The 26,528-nt window shown below is 42.9% G+C and overlaps 1 protein-coding gene across 2 annotated transcripts in view; it reads left to right on the top strand.

Moving 5' to 3' along the window:
- Nucleotides 1-26,528, top strand: part of LOC144595372 (progesterone receptor-like) — a 283,603-nt gene that overhangs the window by 51,513 nt on the left and 205,562 nt on the right. For both annotated transcript variants that reach the window (XM_078402823.1, XM_078402822.1), the window contains exon 3: nt 10,344-10,495. In XM_078402823.1, coding sequence (XP_078258949.1) covers nt 10,344-10,495 — 152 coding nt within the window. The remainder of the gene's footprint in view (nt 1-10,343; nt 10,496-26,528) is intronic.

Raw genomic sequence — 26,528 nt, 5'->3', positions numbered from 1 at the left:
TTCCCAGCATCAAGGACCCAGTTACATGGAGTCATAATGTCAGACCGGCTCACATTATTTTTACCTGACACCGGACTTGTGAGGCAGACCCGCTTTTAGCTCAGTCACAAGAATCGATTACCAGGTCGTCAGTGGAAAGGGTTCAGGTTTATGAAACATTCACAGTGACTCCTGGAAATCCTTGGTGTACAATAGAGAAAGAGCATTTTGATTATTTAAAGGGCAATGAAAACCCCAGGTCTATGCATTAGAAGTACATGGAAGCCCCATGTAAATGGCAGAGGAAGCAAACCCCCCTTATCCAAGCACACACACTCTAATCTAGAACATATCCAAACCAACACCATTTCTTCCCTGGCCTAATCAGCCGCCTCAGAACCCACAAAGCCAGAGTGGAAACAAGTTGCCTTGAAATCCAAAGACTGCCTGAGAAGAAGCAAAAATGGGTTTGACTAAACAAACAAATTTCAAGCGGATTATTGTGGAAGAGTTTTCCAACCACCATTTTAACTTCATCGGAGGGGAATCCATAATTACAAGTCAGGAATCTAGCTTCCAAAATGACATTCAAATGGATTGCAACAGTACTGAAGCACCAGCAAAAATGTTTTTTTCATAACTGATTTGCTTTGTGAGAAGGAAACAGGTAAAGAATCTGTATACTAAACCTCTCGTTTGTTTGTTTGTTTGTTCCTGAACTACAGCCAAAACGGTACACGATAGCGTGACAATTTTAGGCCCACTTTACTCATCATTGACCCTTTGGTGCTAATGGAAGAAGTTTAATTGAAATCGGTGTTAGATTTTTAAAGTTATTCACATTTTAAAGTTTAAATCTATCTCCTAGGGAGGGAGGAGGGAGGGAGGGAGGTAGGGAGGGAGGGAGGGAGGGAGGGAGGGGGTGGAGTGGGGGGGAGGGAGGGAAGAGTGGAGGAGGGAGGATAAGGGGGGTTAAGGGGGATGGAGTGGGGGGGAGGGGAAGAAGGAGAGGGGAGGTGGTGGGAGGGGGAGGGGGAGGGGGAGGGGGAGGGGGAGGGGGAGGGGGAGGGGGAGGGGGGAAGGAGAGGGTGCTGCACCAATGCAGGAGAGGTTTGGGCCCAACGGGTCCACTTGGTCTAGTATCAAATACAAATTAATTAGGAAGACAAAGATTTCAGAGCATTCCATTGATAGAGGAGGGCTAATATACTCTGCCAACCATATAACATTTCATTTATAGCTCAAATTACAGGTGTGATATTTGAATGATGTGACCACTCATTGTTTTTAACAATATATAATCACGTTAAATAATGCTTGTAATGATCTGAATTATTTGACAGCGATTTTAAATTTAGCATTAATTTTCATCCAAAAGGTGATGTATTCGTAGCTGCTTTAATTTGGGGAATTTCATGCAATTTAAAGTATTCCATGTTTAGCAGAACATACGATACGATAGAACTTTATTTATCCCAGTAGGGAAATTGATCTGACAACAGTCATAAACTCACAAAATACATGAAACATGAAATTAAAATGACAAGTGGAAAGGAATGGGGATGTGCAAAAATTGGGGAGGGGGGGTGGAGGGGGGAGGGGGGTGGGGGTGGAGTCAGTCTCAGTCCACCCCACGACAGAAGGGGTATGTAGGTTAATTTGACTGGGTAAATGTAAAAAATTGTCCCTAGTGGGTGTAGGATAGTGTTAATGTGCGGGGATCGCTGGGCGGCGCGGACTTGGTGGGCCGAAAAGGCCTGTTTCCGCGCTGTATATATATGATATGATATGATATAGAAGGGGGAGGTGTTGTACAGTTACACAAGGATAAGTTTGGTTAATGCACTTTAAGATAAATATTTGTTTCATAAAATGCTGGAGTAACTCAGCAGGTCAGGCAGCATCTCAGGAGAGAAGGAATGGGTGACATTTCGGGTCAAGACCCTCCTTCAGACTGATGTCAGGGAGGCGGGACAAAGGAAGGATATAGGTGGAGACAGGAAGATAGAGGGAGAACAGGGAAGGGGGAGGGGAAGAGAGGGACAGAAGATAAATATCTTAGGCACACAAACATATGTTAACGCCAGTTTCAGGAACCCTCACTTTCTTTTGCAAATCTTACAAGGTCTCTACGGATGAAGTTGCGTGTGATCCAGTTTGTGTTATTAGCAGCACTCCTGTTACATCTCCATTTTTGCAGAGTTCAAAATTGTCGAGCAATTTTTCGAAATGATCTCCAGCTCTCAAATCGAAGTAATTTACCAAAATGTAGAATTTTTAAAGTAATTGCCATGAGCAATGATTTTAAAATCTCTATTGATTATATTTAATTCAGTGCATTTGGTTTTAATAAAAACTGGACTAAATTATAATGACGGCACATCTCGTCCATAATTAAACAAATCACACTTTATTTTTTAATGTTTTCTTTGGCATATCAAAATGTTGGACCACATTAAATGTTCCACATTTTCTAATGTGCTGTGTGATCTTCCCAGGCCATGGATTTGCAGACAGAAAGGCACTCAAGAGATATGAGTCTCAAGTGAGGAACTAAACACGAAGTAAAGGATCAGCATAATCTTCGTTCAATGGCTCCCATATCAATAGACAATAGACAATAGGTGCAGGAGGAGGCCATTCGGCCCTTCGAGCCAGCACCGCCATTCAATGTGATCATGGCTGATCATTCTCAATCAGTACCCCGTTCCTGCCTTCTCCCCATACCACCTGACTCCGCTATCCTTAAGAGCTCTATCTAGCTCTCTCTTGAATGCATTCAGAGAATTGGCCTCCACTGCCTTCTGAGGCAGAGAATTCCACAGATTCACAACTCTCTGACTGAAAAAGTTTTTCCTCATCTCCGTTCTAAATGGCCTACCCCTTATTCTTAAACTGTGGCCCCTTGTTCTGGACTCCCCCAACATTGGGAACATGTTTCCTGCCTCTAACGTGTCCAACCCCTTAATAATCTTATACGTTTCGATGAGATCTCCTCTCATCCTTCTATCATAAATTCATAGGAGCAGAATTAGGCCATTTGGCCCATTGAGTCTACTTCGCCGTTCAATTATGGCTGATCTGTTTTTCCTTCTCCACTCCCCTGCTTTCGCCCATAAGCTTTAGCATCGTAACCAATCAAGAACCTGATCAATACAGATCAATACAGACTTCAGACTAGTCTGAAGAAGGGTCTCGACCCGAAACCAGCCATTCCTTCTCCCCGGAGATGTTGCCTGTTCAGCTGAGTTACTCCAGCATTTTGTGTCTACCTTTGGTTGAAACCAGCATCTGCAGTTCCTTCCTACAAAGGACCTGTTAATCTCGACTTTAAAAATACACCAATGACTTGGCCTCCACAGCCGTCTGTTCTTAAGTTCCTATATTCTTCAGTGCCAAATGGTAAACATGGGTTCACTGCACGGTTTCTGCAAGTGAGACTGGCAACGCTGATATTAATCACAAGATATACCCCCACTTCTCTAGGGATGAGAGTTCCAATATTATTTGCCGATATTTTGATTTACTCTTAATTTGTTTTCTCGTGAGCTTTTGTGATTTGGGATTATGTTTAGCTAGGTTGCAAGCTATATTTTGAGATTTTAGAGGAATATTAGTAAATTCATCAGTGAAGGTTTAGTTAAATTGCTGCTACAAGTTAATAAAAAAAGCAGGACTTTTTGGTCTGATAGAATGACTGAACCAATTTACTGGAAACAGTATTACAATGATTAGTCACTTTTATTGATGATTCCACATGAACCCAGCTGGGACTGTTAACAAGTTAACCTGGTAGATTTTTATTTTTTGTGGAGCATAGTTATTTTTGACGAGAAAGTAATATTGCTTAATAGATTGTGCAGAGTTGAGTTTAATATAACAACTATTTATACTGAAAGTAGGAAGGAGCAATAGTGGTAATTGAATCTGTAAGGTGTTTGTTGCTGAAAAATCTGGTAACAATAGACAGTAGACAATAGACAATAGGTGCAGGAGTTGGCCATTCGGCTCTTTGAGCCAGCACCACCATTCATTGTGATCATGGCACTGCGAACACTACACCAAGTTTGGATAAACAGCACAATTTACAAAATGAGTGATTGTCAATTTATGTTATGTATCTGCGGAAATGTACTATTGAGAAGATGTTCTTGTAAAGAGACGGATTATGAGTTTTAAAAATCTGATTGATTGTCTAGAAGTTCTCTAAAAACGATGAATAAACTTGATTAAAATATCAACCTGCTTTGTCCTTGTTTAGAAAGGGTAATCCAATGATTTCACAGTTATGGACCATTGCAGGCTAACTGAAGAGACAGTATCAGGCCATATCCAGGGCCTTTAAGGTGTTGTAAAAGAATCAAACATGTAATACTAGGGTTAAGTTCTTGGTTGCTTGGTTTACATGCATTTCCTCCAATCTCGTCTACTTTGGTGCTCCCAACATAACCCACCTTGCCCCCCCCCCCCCCCAACCCCCCCTCCAATGTTGCTGAGATCAAATGTAGAGGAGCCACCATTTTGTTCCATCTAGGGGGCTCAGTCCAATGCACTGAGCAACCATTTACCTCCACAGATATTGCCCGAGCTGCTGAATTCCTCCAGCAAGTGTAGGAAAGAACTGCAGATGCTGGTTTAAATCGAAGGTAGACACAAAATGCTGGAGTAACTCAGCGGGACAGGCGGAATCTCTGGAGAGAAGGAATGGGTGATGTTAAGAAGGGTTTTAACCCGAAATGTCACCCATTCCTTCTCTGCAGAGATGCTGCCTGTCCCGCTGAGTTACTCCAGCATATTGTGTGAATTCCTCCAGCACTTTGTTTTTTCTTGTTTTGTATATCTCCCTTTGCAGTCTCCTTAAGGGCCTGTCCCATTTCGGCAATTTTAAGGCGACTGCCGGTGACTAGGCCGTCGCCGACAGTTCGCCGGGTGTCGCGGGCATGATCGTGAGGAGTCTTCAAAGAATCGTAGTGGATCTCGGCGCGTCGCTGAGAAATTAACCGGATTGAAATTTCTCGGCGACAGCTGGCTTCTCGCCAGGTATCGTAGCTTATTGCGGGCGCTGTCCCATGCTGTCCCCAGGTTTGCTCGGTTGTCTTAGATGCATTTAGAAGCACGTAATATTAAATTAAGTAAAGTCATTTGAAGATACCATAAAATACATGTGTTTAACCAATTTATTTACCGTCAGGACATTTGACAGGTAGATTGGAGGTGACAGTTTGACAGTCAGGTAAGCGTGGGAACTTCGCGATGTTTATGGCCATCAGCGATTGCTTTTAAAGTAGGCTCCCAACCCATATATGCAACCCAGAAACCAGATATGCATCTCCCGTACATTTTCATAGAATGCCCACACTCGCACAAAAATCCATTTAACCACGTTTAAAATTAAATTTCTTAATACTGCTATCAGTAAACTGGAAGTCAATCCAGTTTATGCCCTGTTACCGTGAAGCTTGGTTTTCAAGTAACCCGGGCAAGATGTTATATTTCAAAACTCTCAAGTAATTACGGACTTGTCAGTGATTTCAGTGAAAATTAGGACGCCGGAGAAGCATTGATAAGCGTGGGAATTTCGCGATGTTTCCGAAGACGGTGTAATCTCTTAGCCAGGTGCTAGTTTCACAAAAAAAGTAACTTGTATCGACCTGACTCGGCATTGTCGTGGTCATTGTCGCAGGGTAAAAGAACATTTTGGCGATGTGCTACGATTTTGACAGTCGCCGGCAGCCGCCTAAAAAATCGCCTAAGTGGGACAGGCCCTTAATATCTTATCCCCAATCAATTTCTGATCTATCTGAAAAATACTTGTTTTTGCCTGTCCTTTGTTTCCTCAGCCAACCAATCTTTGAGTTTTGCCAATCTGTCACTTTCTGAACTTTGAGCTTTCACCTTCCACAAGAACTTTTGATATGGGACCTTGTTGTATGCCACCTGATATCCAAGTTGTATGTTCCATGGGTTGCCCCTCATCTGCAGCACATTACTTCTTGAACAACTTCAATAAATTGGACAACACTAATCTCCTTTTTTCACAAAACTGTATTCATTTTGCCTGTTAATCTTGTTTGTTTTCTAAGTGCTCTGGCATAACGTATTTTAATAAAAGCTAACAATTTCCGATCACAGATGTTTTGTGAGTTGGCCTGTAGTTTCCAATTTTCTGTCTCTCCCTCGTTGAATAATGGAGTTACAATCACCATTTTTCAATCTCGGGGGACCATCCCTGAATTTTGGCAATTTTGGAAAATTAAAACCACTTCGCAACCACTTCTTCTATGAGTCTAGGATGAAGCCTGCCAGGATCCAGGGTTCCAGCCCACAGCTCCGACAACACGCCTGTGCACCACTTCCGCTGGGATGGAAATTTTCCTGCCTTCTCTTCCAATTCCTGATTCACAGCTATTTCTCTGTGGTAGAAGGGCCGATGCAAAATACTAAGTGTGTAGGAAGGAACTGCAGATGCTGGTTTAAACCGAAGATAGACACAAAATGCTGGAGTAACTCAGCGGGTCAGGCAGCATCTCTGAAACATAGAAACATAGAAACATAGAAAATAGGCGCAGGAGTAGGCCATTCGGCCCTTCGAGCCTGCACCGCCATTCAATATGATCATGGCTGATCATCCAACTCAGTATCCCGTACCTGCCTTCTCTCCATACCCCCTGATCCCTTTAGCCACAAGGACCACAAGAGAAGGAATGGGTAATGTTTCGGGTCGAGACCGTTCTTCAGACCGAAACATCCCCCATTCCTGCTCTCCTGCGACGCTGAGTTACTCCAGCATTTTTGTCGATGCAAATTACTTGTTTCGATCGTCTGTCATCTCCTTCTGTCCCATTATTAATCACCCCTACTCACTGTTTTCACTTTGTTAACTCTTCTGTTTTTAAAGATCTGCAGAAACTCAGTTTAGAGCTTTCAAACCAATGTTAATTAAGCTTAACCTCAGTAAAACCCTTCACAGCTTTCACAGTGAACCACGTGCGGACCAAAAAAGTCTTGAGTAAATATTTGGGATTCAGCAACACGTTTTGAAATGTCAGTGTGGGAATTTATGATGAATTGCAAAGGGTATGTAGTTTTGGTCTCCTTACTTGCGTTAAAATGAATCCAACCAAGTTACTCTATGATTCTTGGAATGACAGGGCTGCCCTCAGTGCAGAGATGAATTCGATTATTTTATCGGATGAAAAGGTATCACTTTGTCACAAAACGGCCAACCTTTGAGAATGTCAGATTAGGTCATCTTCTTGAACTACTGCTCTCCTTTTTCATAATAATAATAATAATAATAATAATATTCATTTATTGTCATTGCAATGAGTACAACGAAATTAAAAAAATAGCCAATCCTGACGGTGCGTACAAACATATATGCAATAAATGCAAAAACAAATAAATACATAAATACAATAAAATACAATTATATTAAGTACAAGATTTTTTAACGGTGTTGCCTAGTGCAAAGGTAGTGTTCAGTTCTCGTATGGCCCTGGGGTAAAAACTGTTCTTAAGTCTGTTTGTTCGGGATTTGATCGACCTGAAACGTCGACCAGAGGGCAGATGAACAAACAGACGGTGGCCGGGGTGGGATGGATCTTTTATTATTTTGCCTGCTCTACTGAGGCAGCGTAGGCTGAACAGGTGCTCCAGGGAGGGCAGTGAGCAGCCGATGATCTTCTGGGCCGTCGTGATGACCCTCTGAAGGGCCTTCCTGTCCTTTTCTGAGCAGCTGGCATACCATGTGGTTATACAGTATGCCAGCACACTCTCGATGGAGCAGCGATAGAAGGACATAAGTGTATTCCCACAGCATGCCCATGTAGCGTACAGTTTTGGTCTCCTAATCTGAGGAAATACATTCTTGCCATAGAGGGAGTACAGAGAAGGTTCACCAGATTGATTCCTGGGATGGCAGGACTTTCATATGAAGAAAGACTGGATAGACTCAGCTTGTACTCGCTGGAATTTAGAAGATTGAGGGGGGAATCTTATAGAAACTTACAAAATTCTTAAGGGGTTGGACAGGCTAGATGCAGGAAGATTGTTCCCGATGTTGGGGGAAGGGGTCACAGTTTAAGGATAAGGGGGAAGTCTTTTAGGACCGAGATGAGAAAGTTTTTTTTTCACACAGAGAGTGGTGAATCTGTGGAATTCTCTGCCACAGAAGGTAGTTGAGGCCAGTTCATTGGCTATATTTAAGAGGGAGTTAGATGTGGCCCTTGTGGCTAAAGGGATCAGGGGGTATGGAGAGAAGGCAGGTACGGGATACTGAGTTGGATGATCAGCCATGATCATATTGAATGGCGGTGCAGGCTCGAAGGGCCGAATGGCCTACTCCTGCACCTATTTTCTATGTTGCTATGTTTCTATGTAGGACAATAACTGCAGATGCTGGTTCAAATTGCAGGTAGACACAAAATGCTGAAATAACTCAGCGGGTCAGGCAGCATCTCAGGAGAGAAGGAATCGGTGATGTTTCGGGTCAAGACCTTTCTTCAGTCTGAGGTGACCCTTCTTTCCTGAGATGCTGCCTGACCTGCTGACTTACTCCAGCATTCTGTGTCTACCATGCCCAAGTAGGGAGTTGCTGGATATAGATGCAATGATAATGAAGATAATATATTTCAGCTACTGCCCTTATCCTTTGTGGTAGGGGGTCATGGATGTAGCGGTTTATATCCTCCAGAGTCAAGAAAAACAAGTTACAGCTGTTCCTACACATCACCTGGAACATCATCTCTGAACTATATTGAGCAAATTAGAACACCAGAGCTTAATTTGTACATTTTATTTTACCATGTCTGCGATAATGTTGCACTCCTTGGCTGCATCTACACACCATTTGATTATTACACTGGATCAGTGTCTCATCAGTGGTTTGAAGTCATCTTTACTACAAGTGTATTATCATCACTGCTGTCAAAATTGGCAGAATGTTGCACATTTTGATTTATTGCCAATTCAGAAGTTTACAACAAGCAAGCTCTTGCATTTCTTGTGGGAATCTGTTAAGTATGTCTCAATTGTCTTTTAATTATTTCTAAATCACGTGGTCTGATTTAACGTCGCGACTGCCATTTCCCTTTGCTGTGACAATCATGACTCAACTGCCAATTGAAAGTACAGCCTGGGTTAATCATGGGAACCACAAACGCTTGCCATAGAATTCTCTCTCCACAGGAGACGTTTAGTTAGGAATATTTAAGACTTTATCTCAATTGACAGACTTTTTTTTGGGTCGTTATTTTGTCAAGCTTCACGGTAGTTCACAAACAAAAAAAATAGTGACTTCAAAATAGATAACAGTGGAATGCAAGTGTTTCACCATTTGCAAAGAGAGAAATTCCTGGTTAATGTATTATATTTTGAGAACAGTTTTAGAAAGGAAGTTTGATTTTTTTTTCTGTTCTTCTAGAAAAAAAGTAGTGTGTTTTACTTTATTTTCTTCTGTCCCTTTCACGTCTGTTTAGCAGGAATCTATTCCATTATGTGGATGTTATTTCTCCTTCGATATTTCAATCCTTAAATAATATCACACTGCGCAATATTAACAGTGGGTTGATTTTTGTGATACTTTATTACCAATTTGTATTTGGCTAGACCTTGTGGTATAGGAGGCAGTGTTACTGTTTATAAGTTAGACTGTCGCCTTCAATAATATCTTAAATAAATCATATTACCATGAGAAAGAGCTGCCACAATTTGTTCTTTAGTTCATTGGTTATGTTTTACAGTCCTTTGAGTTGATGCCCACATGGAAAGGATTATATGTTGTTTAGCATTGCTAGCTCTAAAGGATTGAGTTCTGAATTGACATTAAAACAACTGCACTATTTAATAGTTTTGATATGAGAAGCAAAGTGTTAAATTCTGGACCAGGCAGATTGCTTCAAGTCAGTCTTTACCTCTGTTTCATGCACTTCCAGCAAATTGAGAATTATCTTAATGATGATTGTGATTACTGGATCAGAGGAATTATCAAAGGTTCTTCTGTTATTTCCACCAGAGCATAGCTATTAATTGGGAATGGGTAGAAGACAGATGATCAGACAAAATAAAACACAATTCCCTGCAAAAATGGGCTTCAAAAGAAGCTTTACTAATTAGCAATTAAAAGTCAGCTGTTTAGCAGGGGTCTATTCCATCAGCAGCTCTATCACTTTGAAAGTCAATCTATTCATCTATCTGCATATATTTTGAATGTAGCTAATGTAATACATGTAGAAAGTGTTATTAGATTGGTGAATTTTTACCCGCTTTAGATCAAACTCTTAAAGCTAATGTTTTATTTTAATTATTTTTAATGGTGCATCGAACCACTTTGAAATCTTTTTCTTTCTCTCTCTTCTTTGAAGGCCAGAGAATGGAAGAGGCCATGTCTCTCACTTTGCCCCGGGACTGAGTCTGCAGAAACTCTGTCTGATCTGCGGTGATGAAGCCTCAGGTTGCCACTATGGAGTCCTTACTTGTGGAAGTTGTAAGGTTTTCTTCAAGAGGGCTGTTGAAGGTAAAACAATTTTATATTGCATCCAGCGATAGTCTTGTTGTGGTTTTCCCCTGGGTGCGGGTTTGTGAATATCTTTTCTTCACATTTTCCCACACTTTGCGCACTATAATTCCATGTCCATTGTGCAATCATATTTTGAACCTGCAACCATTTGAGTTTTGTAAGATTTTCAAATTGCATTGTTTCTTCAAATGTTTCAAACATGATTTTTTTTAAAAAGGATTACTGAGCTCTGAACCACATAGACTATTATTGTTATTATTTCACTATTATTGTTTTTTTGTGAGTAAGCGTGTGTATATATATATATATATATATATATATATATATATATATATACACACACAATGAACTTTTCTTTTCTCATTTATTGTTTACGATGTACTATGTTTACATATTCTGTTGTGCTATGGCTGGTAAGAATTTCATTCTTCTATCTGGGGCATATGACAATGAAACACTCTCTCTGTTTCTCTGTCTCTCTCTCTGTCTGTCTCTACGTCTGTCTCTACGTCTGTCTCTCCGTCTGTCTCTCCGTCTGTCTCTCCGTCTGTCTCTCCGTCTGTCTCTCCGTCTGTCTCTCCGTCTGTCTCTCCGTCTGTCTCTCCGTCTGTCTCTCCGTCTGTCTCTCCGTCTGTCTCTCCGTCTGTCTCTCCGTCTGTCTCTCCGTCTGTCTCTCCGTCTGTCTCTCCGTCTGTCTCTCCGTCTGTCTCTCCGTCTGTCTCTCCGTCTGTCTCTCCGTCTGTCTCTCCGTCTGTCTCTCCGTCTGTCTCTCCGTCTGTCTCTCCGTCTGTCTCTCCGTCTGTCTCTCCGTCTGTCTCTCCGTCTGTCTCTCCGTCTGTCTCTCCGTCTGTCTCTCCGTCTGTCTCTCCGTCTGTCTCTCCGTCTGTCTCTCCGTCTGTCTCTCCGTCTGTCTCTCCGTCTGTCTCTCCGTCTGTCTCTCCGTCTGTCTCTCCGTCTGTCTCTCCGTCTGTCTCTCCGTCTGTCTCTCCGTCTGTCTCTCCGTCTGTCTCTCCGTCTGTCTCTCCGTCTGTCTCTCCGTCTGTCTCTCCGTCTGTCTCTCCGTCTGTCTCTCCGTCTGTCTCTCCGTCTGTCTCTCCGTCTGTCTCTCCGTCTGTCTCTCCGTCTGTCTCTCCGTCTGTCTCTCCGTCTGTCTCTCCGTCTGTCTCTCCGTCTGTCTCTCCGTCTGTCTCTCCGTCTGTCTCTCCGTCTGTCTCTCCGTCTGTCTCTCCGTCTGTCTCTCCGTCTGTCTCTCCGTCTGTCTCTCCGTCTGTCTCTCCGTCTGTCTCTCCGTCTGTCTCTCCGTCTGTCTCTCCGTCTGTCTCTCCGTCTGTCTCTCCGTCTGTCTCTCCGTCTGTCTCTCCGTCTGTCTCTCCGTCTGTCTGTCTCTCCGTCTGTCTGTCTCTCCGTCTGTCTGTCTCTCCGTCTGTCTGTCTCTCCGTCTGTCTGTCTGTCCGTCTGTCTGTCTGTCCGTCTGTCTGTCTCTCTGTCTGTCTCTCTGTCTGTCTGTCTGTGTCTCTGTGTCTCTGTCCCTCTGTCTCTTTGTGCTGGTCCTTTAAAATGCAGATTCTCTTTAGACCGGATGTTCATTACCATTATTTTATCTGATTTTTGGGGGGGGGGGGGGGGGTGGGGGTGGGGTGGGGGTGGGGGGGTTATACTGTCCATCAACGTAAAGCATGACACATGTCAGAAGCTTACCAAGAGTTTAGCAGCAAGGTAAGTGAGGGGCTATGTGATATGGACAAACTATATATCCGCACATAAGCTCCCGATCGTATTCATAGGACATTGTTTGCCAGCCTCTAAACTGGTCAACTCACATTTGGACTATGGAGAGTTAACATAAAGCTCTGCTCCTCTCAAAACATCAGAGACTGTAGCTTCCTTTATTGAGACAGCTTAAACTGCGGTTCAGAGATGTTGGACTTGGAAGCATCTGCTTTTTTGGATTGGTTAGCTCTGGGAAATACCCATTCTTTGGGATGAAGTTGAACTAGTACCTTGACGAGAAAACAGAGGCGGGATTTCATCTTGCCCTTTTATTCATTGCATTGCAAGCCGGGTGAGGCAACATGTCAACTAAGTTAAACTCCGGAGATCAGCCAGCAGTAAGATAATCACAGATACGTAGAGACACACTCATTCAGATATTGCAAAGTGCCCACCCCACTAAAGTAATTCACCAACCATCATCCTACAATATCATTTTTTTAAAGTAAATGGATGTCACACGACATCCACCAAAATCCTTCAAATATACGGGAGATTTTCTCTGCTTGGTAGACCTCCACTCGAGGCAGACCAGGGTGTTTCTCAGTCTCCTCGTGTTGCAGGTCCCTCCTTAACCTCAACAGAAGCACTTTTTAATTCAATACTGAAGTTACAGCAAATGTTTTATCTCCAGGCATGATACTCCATGGTTTTGCATTTTTGTCGTGGTATTCTTTCATTTTTTACTTGTTTTCTATATTTTTTGGGGGTGTAAAGTTGACCTCAATTCACTCTGTGAGATGTCATGTAGTAACCAAACAAGACCCAAGATATTTATTCACAAAATGCTGGAGTAACTCAGCAGGTCAGGCAGCATCTCAGGAGAGAAGGAATGGGTGACATTTCGGGTCGAGACCTTTCTTCAGACTGATCAGAATAGAATTGTACAGAATTAGAGCACAGACTCGGACCGATTGGACCAATTGTCATGTGATGATTCCACATAAGTTAGACTCAAGTTGCTGAAGTAACTCAGCTGGCTGGGCAGCATCTCAGGATAGAAGGAATGGGTGACGTTTCGGGTCGAGACCCTTCTTCAGACTGACCCGAAACGTCACCCAATTTTTCTCTCCTGAGATGCTGCCTGACCTGCTGAGTTACTCCAGCATTTTGTGAATAAATACCTTCGATTTGTACCAGCATCTGCAGTTATTTTCTTAAACAAGACCCAAGATGCTTTCAGTTTCAGTACAACCTCCAAGCATTTTCTTGATTCCTTCTTTAAAACTCCATCAGCTCGTGTGTTAAAGAAAGGAAGACCTGTGGCAAAATCATATGATTTAAGTCATTTTGTCTGGTGAAATCTTTAAAGTCCGCAATGATCAGCATGCACACCAATCAGCTTTGTAAAGCACTCCTTGGACAATGACATTTTTAACAGTTGAAACTAAATGAGCCATTGTTCTTGGTTCTCGGTCCTCCAAAATATTCCAAATGGAATTTAAACTGGAGGTGGGATATGCACTTAACCACTTGCTTATCAATTATGACTGGTTACATGTTCCCTGAGGAAGGTCCAGCATAATCAGCATGGAATCTACTCTGTTGTTGCCAGGTTTCTCCCAATGTGCACAGGCAGATCCATTACTATTTCCTTGACATTTGATGCAGAGACACAGTTTAGTTTAGGGACAGCATGAAAAGAGGCCCTTCGGCCCACTGGGTCCATTTCAAGCATTGATCACCTGTACACTAGTTCTACATAATCCCACTTTTGTCCCCTACACACTTGCGGCAACATCTTCCAAACAGGTTTAATCCAAAACCTGCAACAACTACTGGTGGCAAGATTTTAATCTTGCCTTGCAGCGAATGCAGCGCCGGAGACTCAGGTTCGATCCTGACTGCGGGTGCTGTATTGTACGGAGTTTGTACATTCTCCCCGTGACCTGCGTGGGTTTTCTCCGAGATCTTCAGTTTCCTCCCACACTCCAAAGACGTACAGGCTTGTAGGTTAATTGGCTGGGCAAATGTAAAAATTGTCCCTAGTGGGTGTAGGATAGTGTTAGTGTGCGGGGATCGCAGGGCGGCGCGGACCCGGTGGGCCGAAGGGCCTGTTTCTGCGCTGTATCTCTAAAATCTTTTTTTTTTTAAATCTAAATCCTGCCCTTAGTATTTCACAGTCACATCAGCAAAAACTTTAAATTTTTCACCTGTGTAGGTTTTCAGATTTAACTGTGCCTATTTAAGATTGCATATAGGATTTTCTGACCTAAAGTGTAAAGCTGAAAAACCATTTACCTTCATTCGACTCTTTAACATTGAAAACAGTGAACAGTTTTTCTGCATCACAGTCTTCACTGGTTTCGTCCAAGTGTTGAGATTGTTGGAAATTTTGAGCTTTTGTTTTTTTGTTTTCATTCATGTTCGTTCAACTTTATTCTTGTTTATACAAACTTTGATATGGCCTTTAAAACTGCATATGCGGCACTTTTCTTGCTTGAGTAAGCATTCTGTTGACATTGCCATCACTCAGAGTGGTTCTAGCCTCTGACTGTCTTTTAAAAGCGATGTTCCGTTTGCATCGTAGATGGTGCTGCAGTTTGCTCTCCGAGCATGCTGTTACAATGAACACCTGAACATCTCTTGCATGTCCTGAATATCTCTGACTTGCCAATTCCATGGCTGTGCAATTATCAGTACATTCTCAATTTGCCTCGAATAACAATCGTCCCTGAATGCACTTATCTTTTACTCGATACATTAACCTAGCTTCTGGCACATATAATTTAGAAGTGGGCTGCCAAAATTATAGTTTTCCCCCTTGACTTGGTAATGTACTAAAAGGATGCAAAGTGCTGGAGTAACTCAGTAGGTTGGACATCTCTGGAGAACGTGGATAGGCGATGCTTCAGGTCGAGACTTTTCTTCAGACTGTCTTTAAGGAGTCACAGTTTAAGGATAAGGGAGAAGTCTTTTAGGACCGAGATGAGAAAGTTTTTTTTTCACACAGAGAGTGGTGAATCTGTGCAATTCTCTGCCACAGAAGGTAGTTGAGGCCAGTTCATTGGCTATATTTAAGAGGGAGTTAGATGTGGCCCTTGTGGCTAAAGGGATCAGGGGGTATGGGGAGAAGGCAGGTACGGGATACTGAGTTGGATGATCAGCCATGATCATATTGAATGGGGGTGCAGGCTCGAAGGGCCGAATGGCCTACTCCTGCACCTATTTTCTATGTTTCTATGTTTCTATGTTTCTATGTGGGGAGACAAAAGCTGAAAAAGGGGCGAGGCGGGACAGGGTGTGACAGGTAATAGCTTGACACAGGCAAGGAAGATTTTTTGACAGGCGGGTGCTTGGAACAAAGGCCAGAGATAAGAACAATATGTGCGAGACAGGCTTGAAGAGTCGCAGATTGTGAAGTCAGGTGGAGGAAAGTAGTAAAGGGGGAGGGAGGGTTGCGGAGGGGAGAAATTAGTGGTAGGGCCCTGGGGAAGGAATGGGTGAAAAAAAGGAGGGTGGTGCAGGGGAGAAAAGGGAGAGTAGGGAGTAGGTTAGAATTTACCTAAAATTGGAGAATTCATTGTTCATATTGTTGGGTTGTAAGCTACCCAAGCAGAATATGAGGTGTGTTTCCTCCAGTTTGCATGTGGTATTACTCTGGCAATGGAGGAGACCCGGGACAGAAAGGTCAGTGTGAGAATGGAAAGGGGATTTAAAAAGGTTAGCAACTGGGAGATGCAGTTGGCCTTGGTGGGCCGAGCAAGTGTTCAGTGGCCTCTTTGCTGCAAAGTTATTATCTTATTAGGTTTTCTCGACCATGAATTAAACTTACGCGGTTAATTTGCCTTCCTTGGTTGGAGGTTAAAGTAATTCTTCAACACATCCATCTATTCCAGAAACATTTAATCACGAGGATATCCTTGGTGCCCAGCAGATCTCTGCGTAATTGACACATTGACATGCCCACAGTTTGGGTTGACCTGCTTACTTTCATCATCAAAATTGTTTGCAAAAATATTTTTGCAATATTTCTTCCACGTGTGCCTTTGAGAATCGCATTTTGCAATCAAGTCAATTACTAAAAAAATCACAGACAGAAGGAAAATCTAACAGCCAATGTGCAAAAGAGAGAAAGATAAAGCTTTATCTTCCTTTCTCTCTTTTGCACATTGGCTGTTAGATTTTCCTTCTGTCTGTGATTTTTTTTTAAATTTTGAAAAGAAGTGGGGTTTTTTTCTTCTTCTGTGGTCCTTTCTGATGTTTATATTTATTTTCCATTCAGGAACAATTTTCCCCACTGCCAGTGTTTTGAACAAGGAGGCTGCTCTCCCTGTCTTTAGCTGCATGCTGTAGGTAGTCCATATCCCTAAAGCACATAGGAGCCCAGCTCACTGCTCACTGTCTGGCCAATGTCAAGTCTGAGGGTTTGATCTTTAAGCTCCAGGACTGCGAGCAAATAGTTCCATGAGAGTGAAGTCGCAAATGTATAAGGTGGGGAAGAAGGCTTCTGGCACATTGGCCGTCATCAGTCTGCGAGCTGAGGATAGAAGTTGGGATGTTATGTTAAGGTTGTACAAGATGTTGGTGAGGCAACGTTTGGAGCTATATTTTTTCCCATTTTGGTCACCCAGCTGTAGGCAAGATGCCATTAGGCTACAAAGAGTGCAGTGAAGACCAATGAGGATATTAACAGTGCTCAAGGGCCTGCGCTAGAAGAAGAGGTTGGGCAAGCTCGGACTTTATTCCTTGGAGGCAAGGAGGCCGAGGGGCGATCTTACAGGGTGATAAAATAAAATCATGAGGGGAATAGATAGTGTGAATGCACAGCATTTATTCCCCAGAGTATGGGAATCAAGAACAAAAGGGAATACGTTTAAGGTGAGAGGGGGAAAGATCTAACAGGATTCTGAGGGGCAACTATTTCACAGAGAATGTGGTTCATATATGGAACAAGCTGCTAGATAAAGTAGTTGGGGCAGGGTACAATGACATTTAAAAGCAATTTGGAAGGGTACATGGATAGGAACGATATAGAGGACTGTGGGCCAGGCACATTGAACTGGCTTGGATGAAGCTTTTTGGTCAGCACGGATGAAATGTGCTGAAGTGCCTGTTTCCTGACTCTATGACCGTCGTTTCCTCAGATACCAAAATACCATCTTTATGCATCACAGCAACAGTGCTAACATAACTTGACTTCAATCATAATTTGCATAATTACAATGTTTCTTAACATATGTTGAAAGACTGGAGCGACTAGGCTTGTATAAACTGGAATTTAGAAGGATGAGAGGGGATCTTATCGAAACGTATAAGATTATTAAGGGGTTGGACACATTAGAGGCAGGAAACATGTTCCCAATGTTGGGGGAGTCCAGAACCAGGGGCCACAGTTTAAGAATAAGGGGTAGGCCATTTAGAACAGAGATGAGGAAAAACTTTTTCAGTCAGAGAGTTGTGAATCTGTGGAATTCTCTGCCTCAGAGGGCAGTGGAGGCCAATTCTCTGAATACATTCAAGAGAGAGCTGGATAGAGCTCTGAAGGATAGCGGAGTCAGGGGGTATGGGGAGAAAGCAGGAACGGGGTACTGATTGAGAATGATCAGCCATGATCACATTGAATGGCGGTGCTGGCTCGAAGGGCCGAATGGCCTACTCCTGCACCTATTGTCTATTGTCCATTTTTATTGATCAAGTTTGCTCTACAGAACTGTTAAATCCCATGGTTAATGATCCACAATTTATAGTGATGTGATAAAATTCTGATGAAGTTCTTTAAGATCCTTTTGATTTTCTTCCTTGAGTTTCCCTTCAAATGAGGCAAGGCCGATGCTGGGTCTGTCTTTATTAAATTAATACTGAACACATAAGAATACTTTTAAATATTGACTGTTGACTGCTTTATGCAATTTTTGTTCATTATCTGGGTAACATTTTTTTTCAAAGTCTCTCGTTGTGGTGTTTCAACTAAAGTGAATGAGGGAGAGGAGAATAAATTATCTTTATCTGTGTTCCGCCATCTTTCCCCAGCTGGTACAACAAGGACCACACAGGCAGCTCTTTGTTTTTGACCATGCAATTTTTCAAACGTGCCCGTAGAATAAACAAAAAAACAGCAGGATAGTTTGCAAATCATTCAAAAACATAAATGTTGCTAAAGTATCAAAATTCAGAAGTACTGCACCAAAATTAGCAAGACCCCTCCCTCCTCCCACCATTGGCACAGCTATGATGTACAGTAATAGCCATATTTAAAAAAAGTAAATTGCACAGAAGTTCATTTGGAGGGGAAGGCAGGTTCTGTGAGCCGGGGGGGCTGTTATCATATATCATATCATATCATATATATACAGCCGGAAACAGGCCTTTTCGGCCCACCAAGTTCTTGCCGCCCAGTGATCCCCGTACATTAACACTATCCTACACCCACTAGGGACAATTTTTACATTTACCCAGCCAATTAACCTACATACCTGTACGTCTTTGGAGTGTGGGAGGAAACCGAAGATCTCGGCGAAAACCCACGCAGGTCACGGGGAGAACGTACAAACTCCTTACAGTGCAGCACCCATAGTCAGGATCGAACCTGAGTCTCCGGTGCTGCATTCGCTGTAAAGCAGCAACTCTACCGCTGCACTACAAAGGTTTCCAAGGTCTTTTATTGTCACATGTATTAATTAAGGTACAGTGATATTTTGACCCAGACTCGTAAAGATTTGTACCAGCATCTGCAGTTATTTTCTTACATTACAGTGATATGCGAATTACCATACAGCCATACGGAAAAAAAAGCAACAAGACACACAACTCCATAAAAGCTAACATAAACATCCACCACAGCGGATTCCTCATTGTGGTTGAGGCAAAGAAGTCCAATCTTCTTACTCTTTATTCTCCCGCGGTCGGGGCAGTCGAACCATCCACCGGCTGTGGGAGCTTCAATCCATCCACCAATTGAAGCTCCCGTAGCCAGCAGTCGAAGCTCCTGCATCAGGGCAACAGGGGCCATCGAAACTCCCACGTCGGGAGGATCAAAGCTGCCGCATCAGGGCGATGGAAACTCCCATGACGGGGCGGGCGAAACTACTGCGGCTTGGAGGTCCCGATGTCGGTCTCTGACCAGAGACCGCAGGCTCCGTGATATTAAGTCCGCAAGCTCTGAAGTCGACTCCTGGCAAAGGGATCGAGGGCTCCGTGATGTTAGAGTCCCACAGGCACCCGCGGTGGAGCTCTCAAAGGTCAGTCTCCAGCAAAGACCGCCAACTCCTCAATGTTAGGCCGCAGTGCGGATGGGTGACGTGATACCGAAAAAAATCGGATCTCCGTCGAGGCAAGAGATTCAAAAAAGTTTCCCCCACACCCCCGCCCTCCCACCCCCCACATAAAATAAGCTAAAGAACACTAAAAACATACATTTAACACATACTATTTAAACACAAAGAAAGAAAGGACAGATAGAATGTTGGCGAGGCAGCCATTGCTGTAGTAAATCTGAATGTTGTACCTTTCACAGCATCTGTGTTTTTTGAATGATTGTATGAAGTATTGCACTTTGTTGTGAAAGATGCATTATTTATAATGTCCTTGTTTAAACTGAGACTATGCCACACTTGTATTCATCATCATCCTCTGAAATGACGTAACATGTTTTTATGCATTTAATCATAAAGGTTTCTTGTGAATCCAAACGAAGGACTAGTTTTGTAAGATTTCTAAATTCAACACCTTGTTGAAGTGGAGTGCTGAACTGTCTAATTTTCTTACATTTCCATTCATGAAGTATTTCAAGGTAAATGACCAATTGTGCTGGCAATGATCCAAGGAAGGTTGTTTTATTTTTGTGTGTGCCCTTGAGTTCTAGATCCTTCTGTTCAAAACTTGGTCTTTTGCGTAAGTTAAGTTTTATCAATCAGATCTTTGCATTAAATAACATCAAACATTAAGCTAATAAAATTATTCCTCTGCCTTTTCAACAGTTTCTTGCTTGAATCTTGCACCATGCGGGTACTGTTGTCCACAGTGTTAGGAGGTTCTGTACACGCTATCTAATGAGCTAAAGAGATTTTAATTCCGTAAGCCTGGACCTCTCCCGTACTCGTTTAAAGATTGTGTTGTGCTGATCTGACATGATGTTAATGTAAGAAAATAACTGCAGATGCTGGGACAAATCGAAGGTATTTATTCACAAAATGCTGGAGTAACGCAGCAGGTCAGGCAGCATCTCAGGAGAGAAGGAATGGGTGACGTTTCGGATGTTAATGTCTGTAGCAATTTTGGTTTGGAAGTACAATTTATAAAACCAGCGTGGCATAGCGGCGCAGCTGGTAGAGCTGTTGTTTTATCGTGCCAGAGTCCTGACTTCAATCCTGACCTCTGCATCTGACAGTGTGGGTTTCCCGCAGGCACTCTGGTTTCCTCCCACATCTCAAAGACGTGCAGGTTTGTAGGTTAATCGGCTTCCGTAAATTGCCCGTGTTGTGTGGGGAGTGGATACGAAAGGGGGACGGAGAACTAGTATGAACGGGTGATCGAGGATTGGCGTGGACTCGGTGGGTCGATGGGCCTGTTTCCATGCTGTGTCGCTAAGCTCCAGACAATTCTAAAAGGTTTATTCTGAGAAGCAAGCATTATTCTTCTGGAACTTTATGAAAAATATTTTGGGATTCATATTTAGCTATGCGAAAGGGATCTCAGTCGTAAATAAGGTTTTGTGTTGTCATGGGCTTTCCTTCTCCTCCCCACCTACCTTCCCCCAACAATCAACCATTAACAAATCCAGGTTATTATATCTCTATCCAATGGTTTGACTGGTGTAGCTGGGACATGTTGGCCGGTGTGGGCAAATTGGGCCGAAGGGCCTGTTTCCACACTGTATCACTCTATGACTCTATGAATGAGACTCAGCAATGTGTTGCACCCTGGGCAATGCTTTCGTGCCCTATATGCTACAAACTGTGGCTTCCTGTTCTGGAACATTCTGTGGGCAAAATAGTGATTACTGTTCTCCTCGGGTAGAAAGAGAAATAGGCACCTTCTGTGACTTGAAAATTGACTTTGGCAGATTCCCGGGAGTCAGTCACTTTAAATCTTTCAGTCGTTGAAGCAATCTAAAAGAGAGGGAAAATAATTTAATAAAAAGGTAAAAAAGTTGCTGAAATCTCCATCTATGACACTTAGTTAAACTTTGTATATGCAGTCATCGGAAAATGCACATTGCTTTAAAAGATAGTTCTGCAATTATTACAAAAATAGATCTCTCTTCCACCCCAATGGCCCAAAATGATTATACAATCTACCCTCGTTATTCCGGACCTCTTTATAACAGAGTTTGGTTATAGTGGACGGACTGGCCCCACAATAATCAGACACCATTGCCTCTTTAAGAACACAGGCTGCTGGTTACACTGCGGGAGGCCATCGAAATTGACAAGCAATTGCTTTGATTGAGACTGGCACAATGGTACTCCATTAAACAATATAAGAAACCACCGTTAGTTTAGCTTGCGGTAACAAAAATACATTTTTAGCTGTAAAAAGAACCTTGTATTTGAAAACAATTTGTTGTTTCAAGGAGAGTGACCACTGGGTGGTTGGAGCGAATGCCTTACTAGCTTATAGCGGACAATCGACAATAACAAACTCCATTCCCTGCCCGATGGTCGGTTATAACGAGAGTTATCTGTAGTTTGTGCAACGCGAGACAATAGGCAAGAGCTTGTCGGCACTGAGGTGGTGCAGGGAATGGGAAATATGGCAGAGAGTCGGAGCTGGTTTTATTCTTGCCAAATGTCCAGAGATGTATCAGAATATCTATGCATCTGCAGCTTTGCTTCTGCATGCTATCAAACTTGCTGAGTTTGTGACTGACTGCAGCAGTTTCAGATAATAGACGATAGACAATATGTGCAGGAGTAGGCCATTCGACCCTTCGAGCCAGCACCGCCATTCACCGTGATCCTGGCTGATCATCCACAATCAGTACCCCGTTCCTGCCTTCTCCCCATATCCCTTGACTCCGCTATCATTGAGCTCTATCAAAGTCTCTCTTGAAAGCATCCAGGGAATTGGCCTCCACTGCGTTCTGAGGCAGAGAATTCCACAGCTTCACAATTCTCTGTTAAAAAAAAATTCCTCATCTCCGTTCTAAATGGCCTACCCCTTATTCTCAAACTGTGGCCCCTGGTTCTGGACTCCCCCAACGTTGGGAACATGTTTCCTGCCTCTAGCGTGTCCAATCCCTTAATAATCTGAATAATAAGATGGAACACTCAACAGGCCAGGCAGCAGCCTCAAGTTTGGCTCCACTTGTCACCATTGGCAGTCTGTGTATTTTTCAACGTCTTTGTGTTCTCAGTGATGTGTAGTAATTGTCTGACTGCTGCAATGAAACTTCGTCCTCAGCCCTTATTTCCGTCAAATTCAGATTTAATAAGACCACTGGATTTGGAAAGGACAATCATGTCATTCTCTACTACATCAGAAAAGAACTAAGTGAATCTTCCACAAGATGATACCTGAATCTGCACCACAGGAATTGCTGATGGGTAGGGGGTTTCTTATTAACTCTGAGAAAAATATCAAACCTACTTGTATCAAAGTTTTTAGAACATTTCACATGAGAGTGAAATTCGTTCCGGTGTCACCTGTATCTTTAACCCTTGCATTGCGAAGATTTAGACTCGGCATTGATTAACCATACTCTTCAAAATACGTTTCACGTGAGAATTATGGATAATTAATATGATGGGCATGTATAATTGTTTCATGCATCGTGTAATGTGAGCTTTAAATTCATTTTGAAGAACTTTGAAATCAAGTTTCAATTTTGAATTCAAAAATTTAATCTCCAGTGACCTTAAAGCAATGGAAGGTAACCATTAATTGACAAAAAAAAGCTGGAGTACCTCAGTGGGCAGACAGCATCTCTGGAGAAAAGGAATAGGTGACGCTTCGGGTCGAGTCTGAAGAAGGGTCTCGACCCAGAACGTCATCTATTCCTTTTCTCCAGAGATGTTGTCTGTCCCGCTGAGTTATGCCAGCTTTTTGTGTCTATCTTCAGTTTAAACCAGCATCTGCAGTTCCTTCCTACACATAAGGTAACCATTAGCTTTTTTTCCCTCTCAGTACATCCATATGATTGTCTAACAATACTCGAACTAGAGTCAGAATAATTCCTTCCATTCCCAAATTATCTTTCGGCCACTGATTATGCTATTTCAAAAGCATCCCCAATTACTTGTGAACTTCATCATTTTAATTGGAATTCAAAACCTGTTTTCTCCTCTCAAAACTGGTCTTCATTTTCTTCAGCTAACCTCCCCTCCTCAAAAACAGTGCCATCAAATGTTGTGCCATTTGCTTCTCTGTACAACCTATTACCTTTTGATTCCGCCATGGCCCTGACACTCAAATCACCAAGAACAAATCACTCCTGATTTTGTATGTTTTGTCTTCTAAAGATTAAGTGGTGGTTGATTTCACATAATTAAATTCCATTTAACTTAGACAGAGTGGTGATCAACCAGAGGTGAGTATTTTGCACTGGATGGCGCCCAGTGATATAATTTCCATCTTGCCCTGCTCGCACACTTGCCTATCCATCAATTTTCCATTCATTTTAAACATTTCACCCTGACCTTGTCTCCACATGTGTCCAAACCCAAAGCCTTGTACCCTTCCATTCGCGAAGAATGTACAATTGCCCATTTCAGCCATCTTCTATATACTAAAACTCTTGTTTGTTTGTTCCTGAACTACAGCCAAAACTGTACACGATAGCGTGACAATTTTAGGCCCACCTTACTCAGCGTCGCCCCTTTGGTGCTAATGGAAGAAGTTTCATTGAAATCGGTGTCATATTTTTAAAGTTATTCACATTTTAAAGTTTAATTCTATCTCCTAGGCAGGGGGGAGGGGAGAGAGGGGAGGAGGAGGAGGGGGGGGGGGGGGGAGGGTGCTACACCAATGCAGAAGAGGTTTGGGCCGAACGGGTCCAGTTCAATCTAAAACTGCACTTCCCCAAGTGTCACTGGTATGACCTGACAGCATTTTGTAAAATCAACTCTGCATCTCTGTGTTCAGTCTAACCTGGGACCCTATAATGGACCCCTGACCAACAGTAACAAACAGATGAGGCTTGAAAAATACTTGGCAGAATGTGATGCATCTTCGTGGCTGGTCCATTCAGGTACAGCAGGCAGTGAAGAAAGCCAATGGAATGTTGGCCTTCGTAACAAGAGGAGTTGAGTATAGGAGCAAAGAGGTCCTTCTACAGTTGTACCGGGCCCTGGTGAGACCGCACCTGGAGTATTGTGTGCAATTTTGGTCTCCAAATTTGAGGAAGGATATTCTTGCTATTGAGGGCTTGCAGCATAGGTTCGCTAGGTTGATTCCCGGAATGGCGGGACTGTCGTATGTTGAAAGGCTGGAGCAATTAGGCTTGTATACACTGGCTCGAAGGGCTGAATGGCCTACTCCTGCACCTATTGTCTATTGTCTATTGTCTATTGTCTATTCCACAAGATGGAGACAGAGATTTTGAAAATAATAGGAACAAGTGGACAGAAAGTTGTTTAGATTGGTCTCCTTGCAAATACCACCCCTGCATCAACCTGATCAGCTTCTCTTCCAAATTCATGCACTTTCTTCAGATCAAAGATGTAACTGTGGGATATCACTTGGGCTAAGATGGTCTTTTTGTTCGGTTTGTAGAATAGTATTTGTTTTAGTCCTAATCGGGGGAGGTGGGAAGGAGAAAGGGGAGGGGCTCTTGCTCAATACTTTCACTGGTACATTCCTGACACTTTGGTACTGCTTCCTGCGCTCACACGGAGCGCAATTTTCATTACTTTTTGCTGCCAATTTGTTGTAATCTTTTTTTATCCTCTTCCCTTTCTAAATCTCTGCATCAATCTCAGGGGGATGGACGAGCTGCAAATATGCATCACCATCCTACAGCTATCTTGTCAATACTTCCTTTCACTTTGCCATCTACTAGTATTCCATTCTCCCATTTCCTCTGTTCCCATTGTATTTTGCTGCAATATTGAGACTGTCCACACGGATGTTCCTGAGTTATCTTTCTGAACCATGGTTACTGAGCCACTGTAGTTGAACGCGCCCTGAAATGCATTGCCGTGATTTTCCACGTCTCTGCTCTCAACCTGCCTTCCTTGACAGGGCAACCTGTAATTCCTTTGGACCCTGCATCCACTTTACCAGTCTTTTGCATCCAATAAATCTTCTTTTGCTATTTCTGCCGGCTCTAACCTGATTCAATGACCTTTCCCTCCATTCCCCTTTGATGCCCCCTGGTTCACTCGGTGACTTGCTCCCCACCAGCCACTCCTCTAGTTGTGGTGCTTTCTCATGCAATCTTTGGAGATGTAACACCAGTCCTTTGCTCTCACCATCTAGGAATTCAAACAGTCCTTCAGGATGAATCAGTGATTCACTTGCATTTCTACTAAACAAAAGCCTAAAGAAGGGTCTCAACCCAAAATATCACCTATTGCATTTCTCCAGAGATGCTGTCTGACCTACTGAGTTATTCCAGTATCTTGCATTTCTTCTAATTCAAGCATGACATTCAGTGTTCACAGTGGTCTCATCTACACTGAGATGAGAAGTGAAACAAGCTTGGGGGCTGCATTGTGAAGCTCCTCCATTCAGTCCACAGGGCCAAGCTTGAGCTTCCTTTTACCTGCCACTTTAGTTCTCTATCCCACTTCCAGTCTGACCTAATCATTGATCTCCTGCACCTTATAATGAGGCCTGGTGCACACTTGAAGAGCAGCATCTCATCATCTAGAAACAGGCAACTTCAGATGCTAGTTGACATAAAAGACACAAAGTGGTTTACATAACAAGGACACAAAGCGCTAACTCAGCAGGTTAAGCAGCATCTCTGGAGAACATGTATAGGTGTGGTTTTGGATCTGAAGAAGGATCACAATGTGATACGTCACCGATCCATGTTCCCTTACAGATGCTGCTCGACCCACTGAGTTGTTCCAGCATTTGCATCTCATATTCTGCATGGGCATGCTGCAGCTTCTGGATGGAATATCAAATTCTACATCTTCAGATAAATTTCTTTGACTGAAGCAGAACTGGCCATTTTTGAGACTGGTCATCCATCTGTTGTGTTGGTTTATTTTCCCTTCCCATTCGCATGACCTGCTAGGCATTTCTTCCAGCCTCCATTTGGCAACTTTTTAAAGCATCTTTCTTTGTATTCTCACTCTCTATCTGCCCGCATCAAACAATAGACTGGATGACATGCTTCAATGCATCTCCAGAACAACACAAGCCTCTC

The sequence above is a fragment of the Rhinoraja longicauda genome, chromosome 7, assembly GCF_053455715.1.
Source record: "Rhinoraja longicauda isolate Sanriku21f chromosome 7, sRhiLon1.1, whole genome shotgun sequence".
In the NCBI taxonomy this organism is placed as follows: Eukaryota; Metazoa; Chordata; class Chondrichthyes; order Rajiformes; family Arhynchobatidae; genus Rhinoraja; species Rhinoraja longicauda.
The sequence above is the reverse complement of the archived record's forward strand: the minus strand, read 5'-3'. Positions and strand labels throughout refer to the sequence as shown.